Source organism: Euprymna scolopes, chromosome 10 (assembly GCF_053919585.1).
Source record: "Euprymna scolopes isolate OS-2025 chromosome 10, ASM5391958v1, whole genome shotgun sequence".
Taxonomy (NCBI): Eukaryota; Metazoa; Mollusca; class Cephalopoda; order Sepiida; family Sepiolidae; genus Euprymna; species Euprymna scolopes.
The window spans coordinates 41,932,827-41,952,267 of record NC_136491.1 but is presented as its reverse complement, the minus strand read 5'-3'; the positions used below and the strand labels follow the sequence as shown (position 1 = coordinate 41,952,267).

Here is a 19,441-nt window from a genome sequence, read left to right as displayed (position 1 = left end):
CCAAACTTTCACAAGAAACACTCGTCTAGTTGAAAACACTAAACCTAAACGTAGATTCCATGAAAAATGCTTCTTTCATAGAACTACACGCGGACGCCTGTGGAACTGATCTCTCTTCCGTTTTCCTGCTTTCCAACTGACTACAATCTGATTGTCTTCAAATCCAACGTAAACAAGTTCTTGATGAGCCGTTCCACTTAAGTTAACAAATTTACCGAATTTCCATTAACAATTCAATTACTATATTGTTCAATTGACCACTGTACACTCTTAACCCTTATCTTCGAGTGGTCTTTGGGCCTTGAGAAGTGATGATGCCTATGTAAAAAAAAACAAAAAAACAAAAACAGGTACTCATACAGAGAGTGGTCCGTGCTGAAATAATAACGTTATTATTTAAAAAGCCATTCTTAACATGGGGAGGGGAGGGTGTTTTGTATCTATTCTGTACTTTAACTTTACAATTGAATAAAATAACATAAAACTTTAATTAAACTTGGAAATACGATTTAAAAAATAGCGCGGATCAAGCACCAAAATAAAAAGCAAGATGGTCGTAATTTTTCACCTGCTAACAGTTTTTTTTTTTTTTTTTTTTTTAATAATTCAGTAATATTCAGGTAATTTCAACTGCATAATTTGGAAGCTACCATTATAATTTATTAGAATTGACAAAAAAAAAAAAAAATCAGTAGAAACCATTGTTTTTTTTTTGTGTTTTATTTCTATTATTACCTTTTTCTTTTCTTTTTTTTTTAATCTGAAAACTCCATTTATCGACTACAAAACTTCGTCCTAATAATGTAGAGGAAGCGGCAGTAGCGGCACTTATGTACCATTAAAAAGAAGCTTCAAATAAACTAGAATTTTTTTTTTTTAATCGATCAATGTCGTCTACTCGTCTGGTTGTCCCACTGAAGACTTATCTACAAAGAGTTGCTTTTTAGGGGTATTATCCTCAACCCCCCCCCCCGGCCCTGTCGGTGGGGCATTAGAATACACCGACTGCCTCCCTGCATAGGGTAAAAGTCCCTGAATGGGGGTCCTGGAACCTGGATATGACCTTAAACTATATCCAGTGGTGGTGAGGCCCCAGCTTGCGGGCTTTGGGGAGTGTGGAGCCACCCTTTAATTACCATTGCCCCCAGGTCCACTCTGACTCGGAGTGCTAGTACCTGTTAGGGTTCCAACTATGGGTTAAATAGAAATCGACTTGAAAACAACAAATATATTCTATTAAAAATTTTTTCTTCAAAATCTTTGGATTCGGCATTAAATAACCCGAAAAGGGTTGATATGCCGTAAAACAAACAACGAACCAACCAACCTCAACCTCCCCATGTTAAGAACGGCTTTCGGAATAAACATCCTCTACAAGTAAGACTTGAATGGGACAAACCAGGTCACATTGACCTTGAAATCTTTTACAGCGTACGAAAATAATGAAAATGCGAGATTAAAATCGTGTTTACATTATCGACCTCTTAAAACAACGTTCCTGTGTAGTAGGGTCTGCCAAACGATTGTGAAAAATGGACCCCATGTTTCCGTGACGTCAGATTTATGTTAACTATACAAACTATGGAAAAGCAGAAGCGACTTAATGATTTTTTAAAACCTTTGTTTATCTTCTTCAAACTGCGAATTAATAATTAATCTTTGTTATAATTTGGTTAGGTTTTAAAATTTACACAGTTTAACGATTAGTAATATTATAAACATTTGTATATTAAATATGAAATACGGTTTTACTGAATGTTCATTTCGTTACCTACGGGATTCCATATTTTGTTCGGTAAAAAGAGACAAACAAAATATGAGGGGGGGGGTCTACAAAATGCTTAATATTTGTGTAATAATATTTTCAAATTGGTTTAAATCTGGCAATAAAATAGCTGACAAGAGTCATGTTTATATTAAAACTTAATATTTAAAAAAAATTTAAACACAATTAAAAATCTATGTTGTAACGGAACATTTTGAAATAATGGAATTTTAATCGTTTTAATCTTTTAAAAATTAATTAATGTTTACGAAGTTTCTTTTTCTTGGCAATTCAACTGATTATAGTATATATTAATTCGAAAAAACGGTATTTAAAAAAACATTAAGTTTATATCAATTTTTTAATTGCAACTTCAAGGTAAATTTTTGTTCAATATGTGAACTTAAATTTTTAAAAGATAAATATTTTTTACTTATTTGAACTCTTATGTTTCATGATAAATATAAATTTCGATAGATTTAAATATATTTTGTTCGAAATTCGAAAAAATAAATATTGGGGGGGGGGACACGCACTAAAAAAATATTTTCTCTCGTATATTTTATGAAAACTGCATTCTATATGTAATTTCATTCTAAAATGGATAAGTATTGAAAATTTCACGAAAATCTGACCATTAGTTGATTTTTGCTAGATTTATAAAATACGGGTATGTTTTCACGTTCGGAATGTCTACTTACATGGGAACGTTATTTTAAAGCGCCAATTATGTAAACACGATTTTCGTCTCGCAATTTCATTATTTTCGTTCGATGAAAAAAATGTTAAAAAATTATTACTGGTTTATTTTCCCCTTCTTTTAAATGGTACAAAAGTTATATTGATAATAATGATTTATAATAAAGTTACATCGTGTTACTATAGGGTGGGGCAATTTTGTGGTGAATTTTGGCAGTCCCTATTTTACTCATTTTAAAATGTTTATTCGGTTCGAAAAAGCATAGTGCCGAGCATTAGGTGAGAACAAGAAAAATGGCTGCAAATTGACAATTAAATACCTAAAGGTTTGATAGTGACTTAAAAAAATTATACAAAATACTGTTAGAACCCCCCCTTTTTTTTTCTTCCTTTAAAGATTGTAACGCTGGGTATGGGGCAACTAAACCAGCTGCCAACATTGCCCTGCTTCTTATTGAAACCAACCGAGAGCTCTTTTTAGTATCCTTTGTTCTCTTAAGTGCAATTGTCTGGATCTCTTTTGCATTTGGTTCACCAGGAATATTAGTTAGGTAGGACTTCAGGTTCTTCTTCATAAGCCCTGTCTGTGGCACCTATAATAACTGGTATGATTGATATGTCTCTTAAGATTCCAGTTTCTTTTCATATCCTACATAAGACCTTTACCGTGACATATATTGGGTCGATTTCTAGCAGTATTTTGTTTTATTTTTAATTTTTAAGTCATTATCAAGATTTCAAATATTAAGATGTCAATTCGCGGCCATTTTTCTTTTCTTTCTTTTCTTTTTTTTCTAACCTAATGCTCGCCACTTTGTTTTTCGGGCAAAATAAACGTTTTATTCAGCTAGGGATAAGAGTGACTTATCTTAATTTTGATAACATTTATTGGCGCTTCTTACACTATTGGGACGAAATTTCGGAAATCGTAATACTGAATTTCACATGCAGACAATCCCTCGTATTTTTTAAGATGATTATATCAAAAAATTACGAAAATCAATAAGGTAGAAAATTATTTATTAAAGAAAATAAAAAAGGATTTGATGAAAACAATCGTAAGACACAGGAGAGTTCAAAAGGGAGATAATTTTCCGTTTTGATTTAGACAAGATGGTATTTATTTGCTCCCCCACTGAGCAAATTAGGCACAAGGCCGTTTTTAATGTGAGGTAAAAACCAGCTCCCCTAAAAGGGGTCACTCTGGTTACCAAAAATAATAATTGTCCCAGTATAGAGACAAGATGGCTACAATTTTTCACCTGCTAACACGATTAAAGTTTTTTTTTTTTTAATTTTTTAATAATTCAGTAATATTCAGGTAACTTCGACTGCATAATTTGGAAGAACCATTGTTTTTTTTTTTTTAATCTGAAAACTCCATTTATCGACTACAAAATTTCGTCTTAACCGCGTAGCACTGTAGCAGCACCCATTCATTTGTTATATATTTGTTTTATGACTAAACAAAACTCCGTCTATGTTACCGTGCTAAAATAATGTTATTATTTAGAAAGTCATTCTTAACTTAGGGAGGATAATTATTTTTCCAGAGATATTTAAAGTTGATTCATTTGGATTGGGATTGGAAATTCAAATGGATTTTTGTTGTTTTTTTTTGTTTTTATTTTTTTTTTTTTATTTTAACATTTTTCACTGTAAGTTTTTAACACAGAATTATACATTTTTTTTTCCTTTTCTAGATTAATTTTGATTTATCTTTCAAATACAATGAAAATTTAAATGTGAACCTAAAATAATAAGTATGATATGCCTCTTTTATAGTATTTTTTTTTTCAGCTAGATTTGCTGCAATTTGAATTTTACCATCGTCCCATTATTTTGTTTGCTAAAGGACATTAATTTGTGTTCTTTTTGACATGGATACTGATAAGATTTATTGTCTACTAGTGGGGCTATCTATTGCATTATAGACAAGACACACGGTATATATAGATTTATTTGTCATAAGTAACGAAAAGCTATAATTGGGTGAGGTGTAAGATAATTTGAATTACCTCCCTTTTTCTGTTAAACCTTCTTTTCTCTTACTGAACTCTTCTTAGAAAAAAAGGCAGAAAAATATACATCATCTAGATCCACGAGGTCTGTAAGAGTCGGTCAATAAATTGTTATTCATTTTATATTTTCCCTTTAGTCTGTTTTTATTATAACAAATCCTTCAAAACATTACATGGTGTCAGAAGTGGGATAGGAAAAAATTATATGCAGAACAAAGAACTTATAAGAACAAAAAAAAACCCGGACATCTTGCACACACGCAATATTGGAAGTACAGAGAATGGAAAAGAAAAATTTTATTTTCTTCACAGAAATAGTGTTTTTATTAAAAAAAAAAAAATATATATATAATATATATATATATATATATATATATTCAAACTATGGCTCAAAGAAATTTGAATGCTAATATACCCCCCCCCCCCCGGCAAAAATGTCTTTGTCAGGAAATGTTGCGAGCAATTGGAAGAGATTTAGGCAGAATTTTGGTAGAATTCTCAAAGGTCAAATCATTGAACTTTGACTCCTTGACAGCCAAATTTCTGGCCGAAAACTGATTAAAAAATTTCTCCCAAATCTTAATACCCCTTATGTCAAATCTCGAGTCTGTAGACTGAAAATTGACAGAGTAGTTTGGTAGGGAAATGTACACACACACACACACACACACACACACACACACAAGACAATTTCACTTTTATAGGTATATAGATATATGTTTTGGTTTTCAAATATTTTTCTGTTCAGAAAAAAAATCTTCTTTGTTACTTATTTGCTGTGTTATTTGATCAAGAAGAAATTGGAGTTATTGCCCCCAAAAGATGGCCACCGTCTGTATACTGCATAAGTGTAGATTTAATCATTTCATATCAACAGTATGTTGCCTTAAAAAGGCCTTATTTCTATTATTACTTTGAAAAATACTTGAAAATTTCTTGAAAAAGCCTTAAAAATTGTATTGTTTATGTTTAGTAAAAATTTGTGTTGAAATATAGTCCTGGTCAAAATCATAAGATCACTTAAGAAAGTAAGCATTTATGCATAATATCGAATTTTTAATCAAACAAATGGTTGAAGCTATTGCCAAAAGGGAAAATATGATGGAAAAAAAAATGAAATCTGCTTCATTCGAAACTTTAACCCTGATCTACTAATTATTTTTTAAAAAACAAACATTTTCACCTGGTCAAAATGATAAGACCACTTTAATAAAATCGGCTAGTTTTGAAAAAATGAATACGAAAAGCTTTCTATGTTACTAAAAGCAACTTGCTAGTGGATAAAAAACATCTTACTAAATTATAAATGGCAAAAGGGAAACCATTATCAGAGTTTGAGAGAGGAAGGATCTTTGAGCTTAATGGGGGTGGACTCTCCCATAGATCCATTGCAAACGAAGTGAATTGTAGCAAAACGGTCATCACATATTTTTTAAGAAATCCAGATCAGTATGGGCACAAAAAGAGTCCAGGTCGACCAAAAAAAAAAATAACCCCATCACTGGATCGCCGTAAGCTTTAAAAAACACTCTAGTATGAGCTCAAGTTGATTGAAAAACCAAACAGCAGCAGAATGTAGTCCTAAAACCATCAGAAGGCATCTGAAAATGAAGAGTTTCAATCATTTAAAGCGACTGCAGAAACCACGTCTTCTTGAACAGCACAAAACTAACCGAAAAATATGCCGCCAAATACCAGACTTGGAATGAAGAGAAGTGGGAAAATGTAATTTTCTCCGATGAGAAAAAGTTTAATCTAGATGGTTTAGATGGATTTCAACACTATTGGCATGATAATTTGGCCAAAGAGACTTTTTCAACTTGGCATGTGGAGGAGGGTCTTTAATGATCTGGAGTGCTTTCTCGTCAGCTGGGACCCTAAAGTTGCAAGTAGTGAAAGGCCGGCAAACATCATTGAAGTACATTTCAATGCTTGAAAATGCTTATATCAGGACTGAAGGTCCACGTCTGTGTGGAAGAAATTGGATTTTCCAGCAAGACAATGCTGCGACACACACTTCTCGACAAGCACGAGAATACTTTTCTTCAGATAATATAGAATTATTAGATCATCCAGCATGTTCTCCGGACCTCAATCCCATTGAAAATCTTTGGGGATGGATGACAAAAGAAGTGTTCAAAAATGGAACCCAGTATGATTCGATAAAGGAACTTTTTGATTCAGGTTTCAGTACATGGGATATTCCTTCTCAACTGATAAAAAACTTAGTTGCAAGCATGCCGAAGAGAATTTTTGAAGTAATTCGTAATAATGGAGGCTATACTAAATACTGAGACCCTTTTTAGTAATTTATAATTGCCTTTTGTTAGATAAATTATCAGTGGTCTTATCATTTTGACCAGGTGAAAATGTTTGTTTTTCAAAAAATAATTATTAGATCAGGATTAAGATTTCAAATGAAGCAGATTTCATTTTTTTCCATCATATTTTCCCTTTTGGCAATGGTTTTAACCATTTGTTTGATTAAAAATTCGATAATATGCGTAAAAGCTTACTTTCTTAAGTGGTCTTATGATTTTGACCAGGACTGTATTAAAAATAAAATCGAAATATTATTTTTTAAGTATTAATAAAAAATATCATTAAATTATTTTTTTAACTTTGATAAGGTTTTTCACAAAGAAAAGAAGCATTCTTCCAGCATTCCTTGAAAAATATCAGGGATTCTTTTTAAAGAGTTTTTTTTTTCTTAAAATAAATCACAGAAACAATTTTATCATACAAATATGTGATTTATTCCAAAGATTAATTTTTGGCATTTATAATTTTAATACAATTTTGCATATATGACTCCCCCTCCCCACAGTTCTAATTTTCACAAACTATATGCATTAAATTGGGCCTTATTTCGCCAATAACGTGTCGAATATTATCTTTCAAGTAGTCTGTTGTGTCTGGTTTATTAGCATAGACATGGGACTTTGTATATCCCCAAAGAAAATTATCTAATTTGGTTAAATCGCACAAACGCGTTGGCTAGTTGGCAGGTCCATTTCATTAAATTATTCGTTCATCAAATGTTTCTCTCAGTAAATTGATCGTATTATTTGCAATTTGTAAACACTGCTTGGGTATCCAGTCTCTTCATGATGAATTGCCAAACCAAGTTGAACTCAAAATAACCAATAGTTGCCAAATTTACAAATTAAAGAAAATAGAATTATCTTGCCGCCTCTAAAAAAACACCTATATTTCTTTGTAATAAATTTATTTATTTCTAAAAAAAATTTGGTTTCTGGTCTTTCCTGTTTTTATATGTTAATTCTGCTTTATTAATTTAATTGACTAATACTTTTATTTTGGACAGTGCTATTTTCTTAGAAAGGATTTTTAAGTTAAATTAAATTTTTATGATATCTCGGGTTTGTACAGACTGTAAAAATCCTTGAATTTTCACTGTTTTTTTTTTTTTTTTTTTCCAAAGTCACCACTTATCAAGGCCCAGAGGCCAATCGAGGATACGAGTTAATAAGTGTACAGTGGTCAATAGGACAATGACATAGTAATTAGTAGTGGAAATTTGGTAAATTGGATTACTTAAGAGGAACGGCTCATCAAGAACTTGTTTACGTTGGACTTGAAGATGACCATATTATAGTCAGCTGGAAAGCAGGCAAATGGAAGAGAGTTCCACAGGTGTGTAGTTCTAAGAGAAAAGCTTTGTTCATGGAATCTAAGTTTAGGTTTAGGCATGGATAAAGAATTGATAGTGTTTTCAGCTAGATGTGAAAGTTTGGTGAGATAGATTGGAGCTCAGACGAGCACTTGCCATGAAAATAACGATAAAGCAGAGACAGGCTCGCAACGATTCTTCAGAAAAAGGTTGCAGAGAAGAGAAAAGGGTATCCCTCAATAGGCTATGAAGTCTATTTTGAACTCTGTCAAGGCAAGATAAGGTCTTTCTAGCAGCTCTTGCCTAGATGTGGCAACAGTACTTCATCCTTGGGCGTACCTGACTCTTATATAGGTTGAGAATTGCATCAACAGTGAGATATCTACTGGATCAATAGAAGGATCCCACCATTTTCCCAGCAACCTTTGCAACAGATTTGATGTATATGTTCCATTTCATATCAGGAGTATGTTGCTTTAAAAAAGCCTTGAAAAAGCCTTGAAAATTGTATTGTTTATGTCCAGTAAAAATCTGTGTCGAAATATTAAAAATAAAATCGAAATCAATACTATTATTTTTTAAGTAAAAATATAATTAAATTATTTTTTAAATATTGAAAATAAAATCGAAATATATTGTTCTGAAATTACATAGTATTGTGGATACAAGAGTTACTCCCCTTTATCACAAAACTACCAAGGTAGTTTTGTGCTAAAAATTAAAATCTCCATCTATTTTTTTTTTTTTTTTTTTTTTTTTTTTAAGGGAGGGAGAAGTACAAGGGAGGGTAGTAGTGGCGACCACCATAAATAAAAAAATCCTTCCCCCCCCTCTGGAAATTGTAATAATTTAAATTTAGGCCAGCCGAGCAAAAAAAAAAAGAATGGACAGGACGGCAGCCATCTTGATTAGAAATTAAAATCCATAAAGAAATTTAATATTTGAGATGAAATAAAAAACATTTAAAATTACTTGAAAAACTTTAAAACTATTACTAAAAATGATGCAGGTAGGTTGCAAAGTAACTGTTATTGGCTAGGGTAACATTTATTTGTTGTATATTTAATTTTTTACCACTTTTTCAAATTGCTGTAGATCGTAAAAGAAACCCCATATTTTGTGTTGAAAACTTGAATTTTGTCTGGAGAAGATCTTGAAAAACTTTGAAAAGCCTTGAAAATGGACATTGAAAATCTGTATGGACACTGGTTTATTAAATTGTTAGGTGAAAGTACGGAATAGTGAACAGAACTCCCACAATCCCTATGTTAAGAATGGATTTTTAAATAATAATGTCATTATTCCAGCAGGTCCATATTCTGCATGAATACCTTTTGTTTTGTTCCTATTTACAATGACTCCCCACAGGACAGAGTTAGACACCAAGGTTGTTTTTTAATGTGGAGAAAAGGAACAAAAATTTAAAATTGTCTCAATCGTGAAGGATTTCTCCTCCACTAACAGAGAACAAGAAATTGAAGTGTAGCATCTGAAGAACAGATACTACACTTTTGTTTTGTTTGCCCAATATAATTTGGATTTAATTGTCTTCTATTCTTTTGAAAATTTATGGTTGAAATAGCGGCTAGTATTTTTAGATGAAGGTATGTTACACCATCAAAAAAATATCACATGACCTAAATTTTCCAAGACCAGAAACTTGATACTATTGAAATACACCAGAACCAGTTAGGGTTTATGGTTGTGTTTTGTTTACAGATGCTCTGTGAACTTCAGTGCAGACAAATAAAATTCTTCTAATCTGTCACAATGTAACAAAATACTGGTGGAAAAGCATTCAATAAATGTCACCAATTATACGAAAATGTCATGTTCTATCAATATTTTGTTTAATTTTCAATTTTTGGGCAATTATCAAGGGTCTCGCTTAAGGTGGCAATTGTGTTTCTTTTTGTTGTTTTAATCGAACAGAGTGGACATGTAGTTTCTTTCTTTTTTTTTTTTTTACAAGGTAGTCACCACTTATCAAGGCCCGGAAGCCACTTGGGGCTAAGGGTTATTGCCTGTACAGTACGTTAGCATTGGAGATTTGATAGTGTCTTAGTTAAGGAGGCGGTTCATCAGGAATTTGTTTATGTTGGACTTGAAGACATCCAGGTTGTAGTCAGGTGGGAAACAAGCACATGGAACAGTTCCACAGGCGTGCACTTCTAAAAAAGAAGCTTTATTCATGGAATCTACGTTTTGGTTTTGGCACAGATAAAGAGTGGGAAAAATTTTTGACAGTGATTTCAGCTAGACTGGGGTTTATCGTGAAATATTGGCGAAGGGGGGGACCAGATATTGCAGCTCAGACGAGCACTTGCCATGGAAGTAATGATAAAACAAAGACTGGCTCGCAATGTCTCTCCTGCTTTAAGTTTGTCAGCAGGGAAGCGTCGAGATCGTGAGAATACAGGAGCACCTATGGTCTCAATATGGTTAGCTGTTGAGTGAGGTGGTTCAATCACAACAAAATTCAAGTTGGGTAGGAGTTTAATAATGTATGATATGGATCATCGGCAAAAGCGATGAAAAATACAGGACCGATAGATGTGAAGTTCGATTTTGAACCCATGACAGGAAGTTCTGTACTAGCATCTATCAACTGTTGTCTGCGTATGTCAACTAATAGGTTGAAGTAATGAGATAGGGCAAATCAGCTATCGTACAAAACCCACGTAAAAGCTCTACGTAATTCCAAGTCAAGGGAACGAGAAATTTGACTGTACGTGGGAATAGACGAGTGATTTACCACTTGCAGTGTGATGAGTGAAATTGACGGCTTTTCGGTGAGGAGTTTCAGTGGCCAAATGCTGCAAGCTGCTGCTGTATCAACCAAGTAATGCGCTTGGGATAAGGAGTCTGTGATAAAATAGGCACGGTTATGGGAGGTCTGTGGAGAATGTGCCATGTTCAGTTTTACAAACGATCATTTCCCTGGTTCAAATACGAACAGGGCATTGTACAGCGCCGTGCGTCCTTGCCAAAACGTCTATGATAAAAGCATAGTCCTGGCTTGCTAGAGTGACGGTGGTGGTGTGGGAATGGCGAACGGCTCTTGTAGCGGCGTCTGGGTGATTGTGATCTAGCCACACTCAGCTTTCTCACCTCTCTGGTAAGCCGCTCGAGAGCGTCAAGTATAGCCAACGAAATGGCTTCTTGACTTGTGTCCCTAACTTTGGCTGAGAGCGTAGAGACTTCAGCCAAAGTCTGGGGAATAGCTGCGGTGGTAGAACCCTTGGTAAAGTCCATAACTTTATCTGCCAATGCCGCTACAACGTTGGTAGAGTTTTTTTTTTTACAACATAGGAGCTAAAATGGCTTTCACCTGTGCCGGCAGACTGGAAAACAAAAGCTGTTTTATAAGGGCACTGTCAGCAGGGACGTCTTCAGCTAACTCTCTCATTCGCCGGAGTAGTTCACTAGGCCAACGGTCTCCCAAGAGCTCGTCATAGACTAACGTTTGGAAGTGTTTTTTCTGCTGACACTGGCGTCCGGAGCAGGAACTCCTGTTTTATCGAGTCATATGTGGAGTTAGGAGGAGTGTCAGTGATCAAGTCTTTGACCACTGGCGTCAATGACGCAGGGAATGTACTAAATAATATCGGCAATTGCCGATGCTCTTTAACGTCGTTTGCTGAAAAATACGACTCAAGCTGAGCGGATCAAACTTGGACGTCACCCGCATAAGCAGACAAGGTGGTAGACATTAGATTAATAAGTAAAATGAACAGACCAAAAAATCAAAAGTCGAAAAGTGGAAAAAAAAAAAAAAAAAAAAAAAACTTCTTCAAAGAGACACGAATGAGAAAAACGAAGAATTACAAGTAAGATAAAAATAAATAATAGAAATAGTATGGATTGGGAAAGGAAAGATTTAAGAATTGTGTGTGTGTCTGTGTGTGTGAAAAAATAAAGTGAGTACTGCACTTACAGTGTAGTTGGCCATTAAAAAATAAATAAATAAATATTTTTGGAACAAAGTTCTTCAGTTTTTTTTGTTTTTTTTGTTTATATATATATATTGCTTCCCATCACCCTGGAAAATCTCATCAGTATGCCCCGTATTAAAGAGTTCAGGTAATCGGTCATCTCCCTCACAGTACAGGCCAATAAGTCTCCTGTGCGTCATGAGTAAGTTGCTGGAATCTGTGTTAAATAGAGAAGTAATCAACCATCTTAGCAAAAATAACCTCCTTAGTGACACGCTGTATGATTTCCGTTCTGCTAGATCTACAGCAGATGTGCTTACAGTTATATCTCATAGGATTAGTGAATCTCTTGACGGAGGCTACCTTCCTAGAGCAATTGCTCTTGACATATCAAAGGCCTTTGATAGAGTATGGCATAAAGGTTTACTTCACAAGATCTCCAGCTATGGTATAGCTGGAAATGTCTTAATTATTAAATCATTTCTCTCTGATAGGTTCATAAGAGTAGTGGTTGATGGGTAGAAATCAGAAGCTCTTAGTATTAATGCTGGAGTCCCTTAGGGGTCCATCCTGGGCCCTACTCTCTTCCTGATCTTTATTAATGATCTTCCAAATCACATCCTTACATCATTCGTAGACATCTATGCTGATGACTCTACTATCTATGGTAGCACATCTAAGACCGTAAACGACCAAGTTCTCTTTGATTCTCTCTCCTCTGATCTTGAGCAAGTGGTACAATGGGGAAAGAGGTGGCTTGTTACTTTTAATGCATCTAAAACCAAGCTTTTATCTTTACATCATCAACACTCTGATCCCCATCTGGCATCAACTGAAATGAATGGCTCTCGTCTTGAGGAGGCCTCATGTTTTGACAAGCTTCTGGGTTTGACCTTTACTCCTGATCTTAAATGGAACATATACATAAAATCTGTTGCCAAGGCCGCTGGAAAAATGGTGGGATCCTTCTATCGATCCAGTAGATATCTCACTGCTGATGCAATTCTCTATTATTATAAGAGCCAGGTATGTCCAAGGATGGAGTACTGTTGCCACATCTGGGCAGGAGCTGCTAGAAAGGTCTTATCCTGCCTTGATAGGGTTCAAAATAGACTTTGTAGCCTTGTGGGGGATGTCCTTTTCTCTTCTCTGCAGCCTCTTTCTCACAGAAGAGATGTTCCGAGTTTGTCTCTGTTTTATCGTTATTTTCATGGTAGGTGCTCGGCTGAGCTCCATTCTATGGTCCCCCCTCGCCAAACTTTCACCAGAAACACCCATCTAGCAGAAAACACTATCACTAGTTTCCCCCCCACTCTTTTTTTGTGTCTAAACCTAAGCATAGATTCCATGAGCAAAGCTTCTTTCTTAGAACTACACGACTATGGAATTGTCTTCCATTTTTCTGCTTTCCAGCTGACTACAATATGGTTGTCTTCAAGTCTAACATAAACAAGTTTTTGATGAGCCGTTCCATATAAGTTAACAAATTTACCGAATCTCCGGTTACTATATTGTCCAATTTCTACTGTACACTCTTTAACCCTTATCCTCGAGTCGCCTCTTGGCCTTGATAAGTGGTGATGCCTATGTAAAAAAAAATGTGTATATGATATATATATGCATGTATGTGTATATAATGTATATATACATGTATGTGCAGATGATGTATATATGCATGTGTATATGATGTATATATGTGTGCATGTGTATATGATGTATATATGCAGGCATGTGTATATGATGTATATATGCATGCATGTGTATATGATGTATATATGCATGCATGTGTATATGATGTATATATGTGTGCATGTGTACATGCATACATATGTATGTGTACATGAGTATATGCATTGTGCGTGTGAATATATGGATGTATATGTATGTGTGTGTATGTATGTATGTATGTATATATATATATATATATATATATATATTAATAAATGTAAGAATAGAAAGAGGAAAAAAATTTATTTCCAATAATGAAAATAAAAAAACTTAATACACACAATGTAAATAAAATTGATATAAAATTCAAATATATATGCACATAACAAATCATCTTATAATTAGTGAGGATGTTAACAAAATTAATTGAATTCTGAACTATTTAGTAATCCTTTGAAAAAGTAAACAAAAGATAGAAATGTAGCATAAAAATAATTATAACAATAATAATTCACAAAGGTACGAAAATAGTCGAAATTAGTTAAGATAAATAATGTATGATCGTAATCTTTGTAATTGTAATAATAAAAAAATTGTCAGTTTTGTTGGTTTTAGGAAACATGTAAGTTCAAAATAATGTTTTTTTTTCTATGTTTTTTAAGTTGAACATCTTATGAGTAAGTGACTAAAAATGCAACAAAGACATAATTTTGCCGCATTGTTAGTCACAAATAAAACAATATTGTATTGGTTACCTTTTGAAAAGCAATAAATTACTAACTGAAAAAAAACTTGATCTTTGGAACTTTGAGAACTATTTTATTACACTGGATTATCTGCTCTGGAATTAAAAAAAAAAAAAAAAGGAAGACATTCATTGAGCTTGGACTTTTTCTAACTTTATATAAAGATTTAAAAAAAAAAAAAAGGAAGACATTCATTGAGCTTGGACTTTTTCTAACTTTATATAAAGATTAAAAAAAAAAAAAAACTGTTTAATTATGAAAAATCTGTTTTAATCCATTATGATTTGTATATAAAAACTGATTAACATTTCCAGTAAATGATCAACCTCTCTCTCTCTCTCTCTCTCTCTCTCTCTCTCTCTCTCTCTCTCTCTCTCACTGTTTCTCTAAATGGAAATATGTGGGGATCATTTGTGAGCATTGATCCTATGGGCCGATGAGTAGAACTGCCGACTATCAACGCGATGGTTGTATGGTTCAATCCCTGGCTAGGGAAAGGTGCACTCTAGCTGCACTGATAAGTTGTGATACAAGGAAACAGTACTGTATGTGAAGGACATATATATTATATATATATATATATATATATATATATATATATATGGGTGGGGGAAACCACCAGCGAAAATGTGCTACCCAGCTCTATCCGATTAAATGAAAACCTATAGGGAAAAATTTCCAAATAATACCAAGCTGTGTATAGGCTGATGATCCTTATACTATGTGATTTTGAATATGTAGTCAAGGTTGTGTGTGTGTGTATATATATATATATATATATAAGTAGATAAATGCAACTTTGTGTGTGCATGTGTGAGTTTGTTCCTTATAAACTCTGAAATACCTGAATAAATTTTCTTTAAAATTTACATAACTTCAGTCTAGGAGTGATCTTAATTAAATTTGGTCTCAGAATAACTGCAATAATTATCGATAATTGAAACAGTTATTTTAATTTATCTATCATTGGTAAAGCCATTTTTTCCTTGCCGTTGCTTAGCAACAATGATAGAACCATGGGGGATGAAAATTCTGCTGTGGGTAAGTTGATAGCATATTATTTTGTTTTGTTTTGCATGATGTAGTCTGTAGGTTCAAACCCTGCACATAAATTTCTTAATGTGTTTTTTTTTTTTTCGTTAACTGGAAAGAAGTTTATATAAAATAATTTTATAAAAGAAACAGTAGGTTCTCTAGAGCGCAATGTAGAATAACATATATTTTGGACTAAGTTACTGCATGGAGGCATGTGAAGCTTCTGCTCGGGTGATTTCATGGATTTCGATGACAATAAAAAATATAGGTGTGTGAAATATTCATTGATCATCTTTCAATCCCAGGAAACAATCATGTCTCTCTGCTAGTATATATATATTATATATATATATATATTTATATATACACACACACGTACACCCACATTGTATTAATAAAGGTAAATCTGCATAGCTTATTCCACCATTTATATCTTTGCTTTAGTTTGTGTTGATCACCTCTGCATTGTATTGCTTTTTTTATAAATTTAAATTTATTTTTTTGTTTCAGTAAATCTCAAATATGAGGCGCTCTAGTTCATGTGATGGTAGAAAATCTATGGCTCCTGGACGAGTAAGCAAACCATCTACAGCTAAAACACCACAGCCCCTCAAAAGGTTATCGTCACTTGACCGATTATCATCTGGACAAAATGGACGCTTCTCGACAGGACAAAATAGACAATTTTCTCTTTTGGGACGAACATCAGTTGGAAAATCCTCAATTGGGGGAACCATGTCGAAAAGGTAAGAGTAAATATAATGTTTTTAGTTTGATTTAATTGTGATGCTATTGACGTCCCCCCCCCTTGTATAACGATGTGGAAAACCACAGTAATAAGCGCCAACAGTTGGTGTGTCCCCTTTGTAGAAAAGCAGTGGCACTCGAACCTGAAACCTGTCAGATACAAAAAATAAGAAGATAAATGCAAATTTAGGCGGTATCATGATTTGAGGTGGCAATATAAAAATGTTTTGTTTTTTGAGGGCAGTGAGATTTTTATCTTGTGTGTATGAGGTGGCTGTCATGTTGGAAAGCGGATGAAAAGAGAATTATGATAGCTGTGGCGAGGAAAAAGAAATAGAATGCTGATTATTAAAAAAAAATTCTGAATCCGCCCCTTTTTTGTTTTCCTGTTTTCACTGTTTTGAGAATAAGCCAATGTTTTGTTGTGAAGGAAACACAAACACAATTTTGACATCATTTTGTTGTGAAAGAAACACACACACAATTTTGACATCATTTTGTTGTGAAAGAAACACAATTTTGACATTTTGATGTGAAAGAAACAATTTTGACATCATTTTGATGTGAAAGAAACAATTTTGACATCATTTTGTTGTGAAAGAAACACAATTTTGACATCATTTTGTTGTAAAAGAAACACAATTTTGACATCATTTTGTTGTGAAAGACACACACAATTTTGACATCATTTTGTTGTGAAAGACACACACAATTTTGACATCATTTTGTTGTGAAAGACACACACACACAATTTTGACATCATTTTGTTGTGAAAGACACACACACACACAATTTTGACATCATTTTGTTGTGAAAGAAACACAAATGCTATTTTAACATCGTTTACTCTAAGCTCAAATGAATATACATGACTAAAATAGAGATTAATTCCTGGAGAAAAACTATAGACAATCTTTTACCACTGTAACCCCCCCCCCCCCAAGTCTTAGGAATTAAAAAAAATGAGGAAAAGCTATAACAGAATTAGTGAAAATAAGTTGATCAGCAGAGTAAAGGTTATAACGAGTGAGCTTTTTTTTTTTTTTTTTTTTTTTTACAAAGGCATCACCACATTATCAAGGCCCAGAGGCCACTCAAGGATAAGGGTTAAAGAGTGTACAGTAGAAATTGGTCAATATAGTAATCATTAGTAATGAAAATTTGGTAAATTTAATAACTTATATGGAACGGCTCATCAAGAACTTATTTACTTTAGACTTGAACACAACCATATTGTAGTCAGCCGGAAAGCAGGAAAACGGAAGACAATTCCACAGGCGTGCAGTTCTAAGAAAGAAGCTTTGTTCATGGAATCTACGTTTAGGTTTAGGCACAGATAAAGAGTGGGGGAAATTATTGATAGTGTTTACAGCTAGACGAGTGTTTCTTGCGAAAGCTTGGCGAGGGGGGACCAAAGATTGAAGCTCAGCTGAACAATTTCCATGAAAATAACGATACATCAGAGACAAACTCGCAACATCTCTTCTGTGAGATAGCGGTTGCAAGGAGGAGAAAAGGACATCTCCTACGAGGCTACGAAGTCTATTTTGAACTCTATCAAGGCAGGACAAGTCCTTTCTAGCAGCTCCTGCCCAGATGTGGCAACAGTATTCCATCCTTGGACGTACCTGGCTCTTATATAGGTAGAGAATAGCATCAGCAGTGAGATATCTACTGGATCGATAGAAAGATCCCATCATTTTTCCAGCGGCCTTGGCAACAGATTTGATATACGTGTTCCATTTAAGATCAGGAGTAATGGTCAAGCCCAGAAGCTTGTCAAAACTTGAGGCCTCCTGAAGACGAGAGCCATTCATTTCAATTGATGACAAATGTGGATTAGAATGTTGATGATGTAAAGAGAGAAGCTTGGTTTTAGATGCATTAAAAGTAACCAGCCACTCCTTTCCCCATTGTACTACGTGCTCAAGATCAGAGGAGAGAGAATTGGAGAGAACTTGGTCGTTTACTGTCTTAGATGTGCTACCATAAATGGTAGTGTCGTCAGCATAAATGTCTACAAATGATGTAAGGATATGATTTGGAAGATCATTAATGTAGATCAGGAAAAGAGTTGGGCCCAGGATGGATCCCTGAGGGACACCGGCATTAATACTGTGAGCTTCTGATTTTTGCCCCTCAACTACTACTCTTATGAACCTATCAGAAAGAAATGATTTAATAATTGAGAAGACTTTTCCAGCTATACCATAGCTAGCGATCTTATGAAGTAAACCTTTATGCCATACCCTATCAAAGGCTTTAGATATGTCAAGAGCAATTGCTCTAGAAAGATTGCCACCGTCGAGAGATTTGCTAATCCTATGCGATATAACTGTAATGACATCTGCTGTAGATCTAGCAGAACGGAAACCATATTGAGTGTCACTAAGAAGGTTATTTTTGTTGAGATGTTTGATTACTTCTGTATTTAACACAGATTCTAGCAACTTACTCATGACGCACAGGAGACTTATTGGCCTGTACTGAGAGGGGGATGAGCGATCACCTGAATTCTTAAATACAGGGCATACTGATGAGGTTTTCCAGGGAGATAGGAAACTATTCTCCTTAAGACAACGTTTAAACAGTTTTGTAAGTATGGGCGCTAATTCAGGTTGAAGTTTTTTGAGTACTATAATTGGAATACCATCAGGGCCAGTTGCTTTACTCGAATCAAGGTTTTTGATTAGCTTCGCAACATCATGTACAGATATACGTATATCACATAGCGTGTTTTCTGATACAGGAGGAAATATTGGGGGTTGGCGGTCTTGGTCGCAAAGGGTAGAATTTGCTGCAAAGTTCTTGACAAAGAGTTTGGCTTTGTCTGATGCTGACGAGATTACCTCAGGTCCATTGATAATAGTTGGGATGGAGCACACGCTTCTGTTCAGGATTCTGTTTGCTATTTGCCAAAACTGGTGGGAACCAAGCCGCTGCTCAGCTACTTTGGACTTAACAGATTGAGCATACAACTCTCTTGCGTTCCTTATTACTTTCTTACAATGGTTGCTGGCAGTCCTGAAAACGGCTTTAGTTTCCATACATCTATTACGTTTGAAGCAGTGGAAAAAGTGATTTCTGTGCGCAATGGCAGCAGCACATTCTGGAGAGAACCATGGCTGGCTGTTAGGTTTTTTCTGAAACTTTTTAGAGGGTATGAAATGGTCAATACCTACAATTAACCA

General features: G+C 34.4%; 1 protein-coding gene across 1 annotated transcript in view; it reads left to right on the top strand.

The window, feature by feature from the left end:
- Positions 1-19,441, top strand: part of LOC145285937 (kinetochore protein NDC80 homolog) — a 151,103-nt gene that overhangs the window by 721 nt on the left and 130,941 nt on the right. The window contains exon 2 of the mRNA XM_080134443.1: positions 16,014-16,249. Coding sequence (XP_079990569.1) covers positions 16,026-16,249 — 224 coding nt within the window. The 5' untranslated portion in view covers positions 16,014-16,025. The remainder of the gene's footprint in view (positions 1-16,013; positions 16,250-19,441) is intronic.